The sequence below is a fragment of the Pseudoliparis swirei genome, chromosome 22 (assembly GCF_029220125.1).
Source record: "Pseudoliparis swirei isolate HS2019 ecotype Mariana Trench chromosome 22, NWPU_hadal_v1, whole genome shotgun sequence".
NCBI lineage: Eukaryota > Metazoa > Chordata > Actinopteri > Perciformes > Liparidae > Pseudoliparis > Pseudoliparis swirei.
In genome coordinates this window covers 2,727,890-2,739,477 of record NC_079409.1, presented here as the reverse complement: position 1 = coordinate 2,739,477, position 11,588 = coordinate 2,727,890, and the positions used below count along the sequence as shown (strand labels likewise).

Genomic DNA, 11,588 nt, shown 5'->3' with positions numbered 1-11,588 from the left:
TATTAATTAATCCTCAACCAAAATTACACTACACCTCATTTGAAAGCCTTGTTCTTAGTCTTTCACATCCAACCTGGAAAACACTACAGCCAATTCGATTTGTGATTCTGTACCGCCACCAGGTCCATATTCAGAGTTTATATCTGAATTCTCAGAATTTATATCAAGTTTGGTTCTTAAAACCGATAAAGTTATTATTGTTGGAGATTTTAATATCCATGTGGATGTTGATAATGATTGCCTTAGTGCTGCATTCATCTCCTTGTTGGACTCGATTGGCTTCTGTCAGAGAGTACAGAAACCCACTCACAGCTTTGGCCACACGCTTGATCTTGTTCTTACTTATGGTGTTGACATTGAGCATTTGAACGTCTTCCCACAGAATCCTCTTCTGTCAGACCACAACCTCATAACTTTTGAATTTATACTACCGGAGTGTACTCCGTTAGTCAAAAGTTTCTACACCAGATGTCTAACTGACAGTGCTGTAGCTAAATTTAAAGAAGCGATTCCTTCTGTTTTTGATTCGATACCACGTCTCAATATAACAGAGGACTCCTGGTCTAACTTTAGTCCGTCCCAGATTGATCATCTTGTTGACAGTGTCATAGGCTCTCTGAGAATGACACTGGACTCGATAGCCCCTCTGAAGAAGAAGACAGTGAGGAAGAGGAGGTTTGCTCCCTGGTATAACCCTCAGACGCCGTAAACTGAAGCAACGTCACAAAGCTTGAACGCATATGGCGTTCAACTAATCTCGAAGAATCCCGCTTAGTTTGGCGAGATAGTCTTAAAACATATAAGAAGGCCCTCCGTAATGCCAGAGCAGCCTATTACTCATCAGTAATAGAAAAATAAAACAACCCCAGGTTTCTCTTCAGCACTGTAGCCAGGCTGACAGAGAGTCACAGCTCTGTGGAGCCGAGCATTCCTATAAACCTCAGTGGTAATGACTTTATGAACTTCTTTAATGAAAAGATTTTAACTATTAGGGACAAGATTAATAATCTCTTGCCCATAACCTGTGCCAATCTGTCCTCAAGTGGAATGGCCTTGGAAACCGCTGTATGCCCTGGTGTATATTTGGAGGGCTTTTCTCCCATCAACCGTGACCAATTATCTTCAACGGTTTCTACTTCGAACACGTCTACCTGTCTCTTGGACCCCATCCCGACGAGGCTGCTTAAAGACGTTTTGCCTTTAATTGGCGGCTCTCTATTAGATATTATCAATGTGTCTCTGCTAACAGGCCACGTACCACACTCCTTCAAAGTGGCTGTTATTAAACCTCTCCTGAAGAAGCCCACTCTGGATCCAGAGGTGTTGGCTAACTACAGACCGATCTCTAACCTCCCTTCCTCTCCAAGATCCTTGAGAAAGTGGTCGCAAATCAGTTGTGCGACTTTCTACATCATAATAGTTTATTTGAGAAATTTCAATCAGGATTTAGAAAACACCACAGCACCGAGACGGCACTGGTGAAAATTACAAATGACCTCTTAATGGCAGCAGATAAAGGACTCCTCTCTGTCCTGGTCTTGTTAGACCTTAGTGCTGCATTCGACACCATTGACCATGACATCCTGTTACAGAGACTGGAGCAGTCGATTGGCATTTCAGGCACAGCACTAATTTGGTTTAAATCCTATTTATCAGATCGATTTCAGTTTGTATTTGTAAACGATGACGCCTCGATAACCACTAACGTTAATCACGGAGTTCCACAAGGTTCTGTGCTTGGACCAATTTTATTTACCTTATACATGCTTCCTTTGGGCAATATTATCAGGAAACACTCCATAAACTTTCATTGTTATGCAGATGATACTCAACTATATTTATCGATAAAACCAGAGGAGAGCAACCAACTCGGTAAAATTCAAGCATGTCTTAAAGACATAAAAACATGGATGACCTGCAATTTCTTGATGTTAAACTCAGACAAAACCAAGTAATTTTAATCGGCCCTGAGCACCTCAGAGATCAATTATCTGGTGATGTGGATTCTGTAGACGGCATTGCCCTGGCATCCAACACCACTGTAAAGAATCTTGGCGTTATCTTTGATCGGGACTTGTCCTTTAACTCCCACGTAAAGCAAATCTCAAGGACTGCATTCTTTCATCTACGTAATATTTCAAAAATCAGGCACATCTTGTCTCAAATAGATGCAGAAAAATTGGTTCACGTTCGTTACTTCGAGACTGGATTACTGCAACTCCTTATTATCAGGCTGCTCTAATAAATCTCTTAGGTCCCTCCAGTTGATCCAGAATGCTGCAGCTCGTGTTCTCACTAAAACTAAGAAAAGAGATCACATCACTCCTGCACTAGCTGCTCTGCACTGGCTCCCAGTAAAATCAAGAATCACTTTTAAAATTCTTCTCTTAACCTACAAAGCCTTGATTGGTGATGCACCATCATATCTTAAGGAGCTTGTAGTACCATATTGCCCCACTAGAGAGCTACGCTCACTAAATGCGGGACTACTTGTAGTTCCTAGAGTCTTAAAAGTAGAATGGGAGCCAGAGCCTTTAGTTATCAAGCTCCTCTTTTATGGAACCAGCTTCCAATTTCAGTCCGGGAGGCAGACACAGTCACCTCGTTTAAGAGTAGACTTAAGACCTTCCTCTTTGACAGAGCTTATAGTTAGGGCTGAATCAGGTTTGCCCTGGTCCAGCCCCTTGATATGCTGCTATAGGCTTATAGCTGCCGGGGGACGTTTTAGGATGCACTGAGTACCTATCTCCTCTTTTTTTCTCTCCTTAAGGATGAATTTTCATCTCTCAATCACACGTTACTAACTCTGCTTTCTCCCCGGAGTCCTTTTGACTTCACGTCTCATGGGGTCATCGGACCCTATGAGACGACATAGATCCTATCTGCCTGATGGATCATTGAGGTCTGGGTCGTGGAATTCCTGCTCCTGACTACGCCACTGTCCTGTTGAGACTCCGCCCACTGTTGAGACTCCGCCCACTCCTCCCCACCGCCATCTGCCTGATGGATCGTGGAGGTCTCCATCGTGGAATATGCCTACTATGAACTATTCATACACTCTGTCATATTCATTGAATGTATTTTAACTCTAAATCTGTCCTTCTGTACACATTACATCTATTGCATCTGTCCATCCTGGAGAGGGATCCTCCTCTGTTGCTCTCCTCCAGGTTTCTTCCCTTTTTTTCCCCCTAAAGGGTTATTTGGGAGTTTTTCCTGGTCCGATGTGAGGTTTTGGGGCAGGGATGTCTATGTGTACAGATTGTAAAGCACTCCGAGACAAATTTGTAATTTGTGAAATTGGGCTATACAAATAAACTGAATTGAATTGAATTGAATTCATTTCCGGGACATATGACAACACAATATGACGAGCAGAAATTTAAATGAACTTTTATTAAAATAAGAGTCTCAGTACTCGCCCATCACCTGCTCTTATTACATGCTGGTTTCAATATCAATGGCTATAAGTCATCTGGCACAGCACCGTTTTTTGTCAACCTGTACTTTAAAGAAAAAATTTACACAAAATGCATTGGAGCACGAAATAGTTATCTTAATACACCGTGTATTAAAAAAAATAAAAATGACACATTTGATAAAGGAAACGCCATGAATTAGTTTAACCAGTGAATTATAGAAAAATGCATCAAGAACCATTAAAATCAAACCAAAAACGTAAACAAAATTAAGTTAATATCCTAAATTCAAGTCACAATATGTGTTAACAATATAAAATTACAGTTTCTATAATTTGCAATAAAGAAAAAATGTGCCTCAGTCAAGAGAAGTAAAAGTATAAAGTAGCAGAAAATGTAAATACAAAAGTGAAGCGGGCTATGATAAGTTGTACTTAAGTACAGTCCTTGAATATAGGTCTACATTCCTCCATAAACAAGTTTAAAATGGGGCTCCATAGGCCTTATTCAAGATAATAAAATAAATAATCATGATAATAACTCATATTAATATGTAATACTAATGTACTTATGTGTTATTATTGTTAATATTAGTATAATAACATATTACATGATAATCATTTTAACATTCACGCTATATATAATCAATCATTTCGTCGCTCTAGATTCTAGAAGCTGCTTGACTGAGTATCGAAAGCGGATGTGTTATAAACACCACTTAAGAAACCATGTGATGGGGACAGTGCAGCGCGCGCTTATCTCTGTGCAAACACCAGTTGAAAGAGATCGATAAATACTCATCAGGACTGATTGAGACCTCATCATCCGGGAGGCCAGACGTCTCCGGTCCTCCTCTCGGCCCCCGCAGTCTGCTCGACCCCAGGGACATGGACACTGCGCGGCGCACCGTGCGCGGCTCCCCGGCGCTGCTGCTGCTGCTGCTCGGCACCGTGCGCATCGACGGCTACCGGCCCGTGGTCATCGTGCACGGCATCTTCGATGGACCGAAACAGTTCAAGACGTTGTCTCAGTTCATCACCGAGGTAGGATACGTCTCCAAAGACAACGTGCACATGCGCAGACAAGCGTTTCCCTTTGGGGGGGAGACTTCTGGAGCGAGTCCTATATTGTGGAAACATTGTCTTAATCAGTAAAAATACTACAGTGAAAACATACAATATTACAGTTAAAGCAACGCGTTAAACATGTTGGATAAAGTATACAAGTATTAAGCATCATTAGTATCGAGAGTACATGTAAAGACCTATTATTATGCAGAATGGCTAATTTCAGAATAAAGTACCGAGTGCATTAAAATGTTAGATAAAGTATACATGTATTAAGCACCATTAGTATCAAGAGTACATGTAAAGACCTATTATTATGCAGAATGGCTAATTTCAGAATAAAGTACCTATTGCATTAACAGTAATGATACACACACAAAAACAACGTATGTATTTTTTTTTTTTATTCAAAGAAATGTACTTTCTGCAAATATATAAAAAGTATAGTCAGTATGGCCGTGCTCGGTCGGCACTTCCTCGGATGACCCCCGCGGAGAGAACACATGGTTCTAATTAACGTTAGAGAGATAAGCTCCTCAGCTTTCTGGAACTGATTAATATAAAGTTAAACTCTGAAGTCTGCTTGGCAACACCTGCTCATATAACTCAAGACCATTAAGGCTTTACAGCAGTGGTCCCCAAACTACGGCCCGCGGGCCGGATTCGGCCCGCATCCCCATGTGGACCGGCCCCCTGAACAATTCCAGAGACGCGTTCCGATTTATTATTTTTTTCACCTGGCCCGCTGCCGTTGAGATTGCAGTGAGACGCGGAGAAAATGTGGAGTGGTGATCTTCACAATAAAACATCTTTGATGGGGCGTGTCGCGTCTCGGCCAATCAGCGTTCAGATGTCCACAGCGTTTGGGAAGTTAGGTTAGCTTGAATGTTAGTCCGCTACATCTGCTGCTGTACCGCTGCACGGTGTAGCGATACTAACAAAGTACCGTACGTTAAACACGATGTGATTTAGCATAGTTTTAGTATCGATACTTCATTAAAAGAGCGATCAGAGCGCACGCGCTGCTCCGCTCCGTTAAACGCTGTCTGCACGCCCCCCCCCCCCCCCCCAATGTAACGATCCCTACGTGACATTGAGACCGAAGAATTAAACTTGTCTTGACGTGAAGATATTGATCTGGTTAATATACAACTACATGAGAGCTTTACGGCCGTTGATCGGCGCCCTTTGTCCCCAACAGACGGGAAGTGTTCCGGTCGGCCTGCGGCTCACCATAAAATATCAAAACAAGCCTTCCAACATCACACGTTAAATAATTTTACTGTATGTTTATTTAAAGCACATTTGATATATACCGAGTTTAAATATACCACATTTTTTTTGGAATTAGTAGTTAAACTTATTCAGGCTTTTATTTTTATATATTAATTGTATACTTTTGGTATACTTTAAAGTACGAGTACATCATATCGTATACAATTATTATATTGGCAAAGTATACGGTGACCTAAGTTATCCAATAAATTCATTTGCAAGCCTTCCAACAAACACACTTTTAAATAATTTCACTGTAGTATATACTTGTAAGAAATATATTATAAGAAAAAAATATACTTTAAGTGTAAATTTTGTGCAATTACTTAAATGTACTACTTTAAACATATTGTTTGTAATTTTTTAAAATGTGTATCCTCTAAATTATCATTGACATTTTTTATTTAAAGCACATTTGATAAATACAGATTTTAAATATACAAACTAAATTGTATGAGTAAGTAAACTTATTCAGTCTATTATTTTTATATATTAATTGTATACTTTTGGTAAACTTTAAAGTTCCAGTACATCATATATTATACAATTATTATATTGTGTATTAACAACCAGAACAGGCAAAGTACAAGGTGAAATGTAGAAATAGATTTATTTAATGATGTCCTGTTTAGGTATAACTTATATTTATTTATTCCTGTATTTATTCATACATTTATTTATTTATTCTTTTATTTATTTATTTATACATTTATTTAAGCATTTATTTATTTATTCTTGTATTTATACATTTATTTATACATTTATTTATTCTTGTATTTATTTATTTATACATTTATTTAAGCATTTATTTATTTATTCCTGTATTTATTTAAACATTTATTTAAGCATTTATTTATTTATTGCTGTATTTATTCATGCATTTATTTATTTTATACTTAAGACATTTTAAGTCCTCCTTATAATTAAACATACAGTCCTTGAGTAAATGTATAACTTGTCACCATTGATTAAAACTCTGTCCCAGTCGTTTACTCTCCTCCAGAGCTGTTTTATTTTGAAGGAGTCGGCTGATAACACCATCAGTAATCAGCCAGTTTGATTGAATCAATCTGTCGCTCAGTTCCCTTTTTAAACGTGGTTCCCAGATGCATCCTGGGACGGAGGTGTCAGTGATCGACCTGTACGACAACCTGCACAGTCTGAGGTCGCTGTGGACGCAGGTCCAGGACTTCCGGAAGGCCCTCGACGCCATCACGCTCAAAGCTCCCGACGGTGTCCACCTGCTGTGCTTCTCCCAAGGTCGTCTCTCACGAACACACGAGCGCCGACCACGAGAGCTTCGGCTGGAATACATGGAGAGCAAAAGAAACGGGGGGCGCATTCATGAGCCTCCGTTGGCTCGGGAGGGAGCGTGGGCGAAAAGCTATCGATGTCGGTCGCCTCGAGTGATGTCACTCGAGTCGTCGGGTCGGATTGGGCTGAAGGCTAAAAAATAAAAATGGAAAAACAAAAAATCGAAGGGCTAAACCTGAAGGTCTGGGAATCTGATTCGACTATCGGCAGCCCAGGTGCCTTGTGGGTAATCGAGGCTTGACTACTGGCAGCCCAGGTGCCTTGTGGGTAATCGAGGCTTGACTACTGGCAGCCACAGTTGCCTTGTGGGTAATGGAGGCACAAAGAATATGGGGGATAAAATGAGAGAGTTTATCTGGTACGGTGTCTGATGATGTCATAGGGTTGTATCAGAGTCCTTTTTTAGGAGAACTGTTGACACACACACACACACACACACACACACACACACACACACACACACACACATACCAGATGCCTCCAACTTTCATTTCCACATTTCAAGCATGCCAAGTTTCATTTTTAACCCCCCAGGTGGTTAAAACATTCAGAACCATCGTGTTCTGTGGGTCCGGTGGGTCCGGGCTCTCTTGACCTCCTCTCCCTCTCCTTCTCCTCCAGGTGGGCTCATCTGTCGGGCTCTCCTCTCATTGGCTCCTCGCCACAACGTGCACGCCTTCGTGTCTCTGTCGTCGCCTCTCTCCGGGCAGTACGGAGGTCCAGTTCACACCTTAACACACACTTCCAACACACTGTTGATTCATCTCAGATCCTCCGTGTCTAAGCTCCGCCTCTCCCCACAGACACAGACTACCTGAGGTGGTTGTTCCCCAGCTTCATCAAGAACAAGGTGTTTCGAGTCTGCTACAGCAGCGTGGGCCAGAAGGTGTCCGTCTGCGACTACTGGAACGGTGAGAAGGAAGATTCATGAAGCATTAAATATTATATTTATATTTTTATATATATAGACACTACCGTTCAAAAGTGTAGGGTCATGTAGAAATGTCCTTATTTTTCAAAGTAAAAGCACTGTTTTTAACATTAAACGAATCATAAATACTCTCTCTACATAGTTAATGTGTAAGTGACTATTCTCTGGTGTTTAATGAAGTCTCTACATGTGTAGAGGCCCATCTCCAGTGTTCTAATGGTACATTGTGTTATCGCCTTAGAAGACTAGCGGAGGAGTAGAAAACCATTGAAAACCCTTTTTATGTGAGCGCAGCTGAAAACAGTTATGCTGCTGAGAGAAGCTACAAAACTGGCCTTCCTTTGAGCCACAAGAAGAACTACATTAATATTTACTATAAAAATCATTATTTCTAACCTCCTCAATGTCTTGACTAGATTTTATATTTATTTGATAAATAAAAGTGTGAGTTTTCATGGAAAACACAAAATTGTCTGGGTGACCCCAAACCTTTGAACGGTAGTGTATATAAATACATATATATATATATATATGTATACATATATATATAGATGCATATATATATACATATATATAATATATATATAATATAATATATATATATGTATACATATATATAGATACATATATATATGTATATACATATATATAATATATAATATATATATATAATATATATATATATTTATGTTTCTCTCCACAGACCCTCACCAGAGGTACCGCTACCTGCAGAGCAACACCTTCCTGCCGATGCTTAACGGCGAGAGACCTCACCTCCTCCAGAAAGGTATTTAGTGGATTGATAATTATTTACACGTCCGTTAATAAATAAATAAATAAGATGTGACGTAGTGCGTTCCTCCGTCTCCTCCTCAGAGTGGAGGGAGAACTTCCTGCTCATCAAGAAGCTCGTGCTGATTGGAGGACCGGACGACGGCGTCATCACACCGTGGCAGTCCAGGTCTCACACACACACACACACAATTATTTTGTAAATAAAACAACCTCAATCAATATAAATCATAATTGTATCTCCTGTTACAACCCGACTGCATCGTGGAGTAAAAAACTACAGACATTTATTTAAATAACACAACTAGCTATAATCGATTGCCTCGAGTGATGTCACTTGAGTCGTCGGGTCGGATTGGGCTGAAGGCTACACACTTCATAATGAAAACAACAGTCTGAGGGCGGCTGGAGGCTTCCGGGCTACACCTGAATGCCTGGGAACCGCTGACTCGACTATCTGCGGCCCAGTTGCATTGTGGGAAATGGAGGTGTTTGTTAAACAAACAAAAATAATGCTCTGTCGTGGCAAGCAGCCAGTTTCCTTTTTATGGCCTCTCTGCTCAGGTGTGGCTCACCAGCTGATGAACAGCCTGCAAGACAAAACACAGGGCAAACGGGACATACCCTAGTGGAAGGCAGGGGTATCACACCCCTTCTCTTTTTACCTAACTTTATATAAATGTGTATCCTGCTCTCTAACCGTTACCATGACAACAGCCTCAACGAGGATGTGAGACTCTTCACCTGAACCGGTTTCCTCTTTTCTAAACAGCCACTTTGGATTCTACGACATCGACGAGAACATCGTGGAAATGAGGAACCAGGAGGTGAGAAGCAAGAAAGATTCATAATAATGTTTAATGTTTAAAGTTTAAAGTTCAAAGTTTAATGTTTAATGTTTTTATCGACTGGAAACGTTTCACTTTGGTCCTCTGTTGAATGGAAGACATCTCTCCCTCTCCCTCTCTCTCTCTCCCTCTCCCCCTCTCTCTCCCCCCTCTTTCCCTCTCCCTCTCTCACTCTCTCTCTCTCTCTCCCCCCTCTTTCCCTCTCCCTCTCTCCCTCTCTCTCTCCCTCTCCCCCCTCTTTCCCTCTCTCTCCCTCTCACCCCCTCTCCCCCTCCCTCTCTCTCCTTCTCTCTCTCTCTCCCCTCCCTCCCCCCTCTCTCTCGTAATAACCCATCCTTCTCTTCTTCTCCTCCTCCCCTCTGAAAGTTCTACAAGAGTGACAGGTTTGGTCTGAAGACGCTGGCGGCTCGCGGCGACGTGTCGGTGTGCGTTCGCTCCGGAGTGAAACACGTCGAGTGGCACTCCAACCGCACGGTGTTCACCGGCTGCATCGAGAGGTGGCTGACATGAGAGAGAGAGAGAGATGTTTCACTTTTATACCAGACAACAACCACGTGACCCAAAAGCATATGTTCTCTCTGAAGAGCGGTGAAGATGTCCTTATTTTAATATTGAAGGTTTCCTTGTGAGTTATTTTCACCAATGTTTAAATGTCGGGAGTGCAGATATATATAATATAAATATTATATATATATAATATATACAGGACTGTCTCAGAAAATTAGAATATTGTGATAAAGTTCTTTATTTTCTGTAATGCAATTAAAAAAACAAAAATGTCATGCATTCTGGATTCATTACAAATCAACTGAAATATTGCAAGCCTTTTATTCTTTTAATATAGCTGATTATGGCTTACAGCTTAAGAAAACTCTAAAATCCTATCTCATAAAATTTGAATATTTCCTCAGACCAAGTAAAAAAAAGATTTATAACAGCAAAACAAAATCAAACATTTGAAAATGTGTTTCCAGGTGTTTCGAGTTAATTAGACGATTCAAGTGATTTGTTTAATACCCTACTAGTATACTTTTTCATGATATTCTAATATTTAGAGATAGGATATTTGAGTTTTCTTAAGCTGTAAGCCATAATCAGCAATATTAAAAGAATAAAAGGCTTGCAATATTTCAGTTGATTTGTAATGAATCCAGAATGCATGACATTTTTGTTTTTTTAATTGCATTACAGAAAATAAAGAACTTTATCACAATATTCTAATTTTCTGAGACAGTCCTGTATACATATAATATATATATATATTATACCTATGTATATTATATATATAATATATATACACTAAATATTATATATATATCATATTTATAATATATTCTATATATATATACTATATATAATATACATATAATATATATATATTTTATATTCTATATATATATAATATAATATACATATACTATATATATTATACTATATATATATATATATATATATATATATATACTTCACCACATGAACTTCTTACTTTCTCCAAGATATGTGCCAAATTATGAAGATGCCTTGGAGTCCATTCGTCCGATAAGAATTTGTCAGGAATTCAGGAAAACTTTATCCATGGATCCATTTTTGTATTCAAACTTTGAATTTTAAACCACTTTTAATTATTGTAGAAATCTGCTGACCCCACCACCAAAAACAAAGTCTTCCATATTCGACCAAACCTCTGTGGTCTTGCCTCTTCAGTCCTGTCCATCCTCCTCAGGTTGTCCTTCTGCATTGTAACATCCATGAGCACTGACTCACTCCTGCCCCCTGGTGGCCGCTGACCTGTCCTACACCCTCTGCTGGTGAAGGAGACTTTAAACCGTGAATGTCTCCTCATGTGACTTTGTACTGATCGATCCTTTAAGAATATATTTTAAATGTTGTGTTTTAGATATTTTATAGGAACATCAGTCCCACAGGGTTGAGTTCAAACCAA

The 11,588-nt window shown here is 39.7% G+C and overlaps 1 protein-coding gene across 1 annotated transcript; it reads left to right on the top strand.

The window, feature by feature from the left end:
- The first annotated feature begins 4,306 nt into the window (after positions 1-4,306).
- On the top strand, positions 4,307-10,156 carry LOC130213207 (lysosomal thioesterase PPT2-like). Its single transcript, XM_056444683.1, has 8 exons — positions 4,307-4,462; positions 6,868-7,021; positions 7,697-7,792; positions 7,879-7,986; positions 8,710-8,793; positions 8,883-8,967; positions 9,571-9,625; positions 10,013-10,156. The coding sequence occupies exons 1-8, from the start codon at positions 4,307-4,309 to the stop codon at positions 10,154-10,156; spliced, it is 882 nt and encodes a 293-aa protein (XP_056300658.1).
- Positions 10,157-11,588: the final 1,432 nt, after the last annotated feature.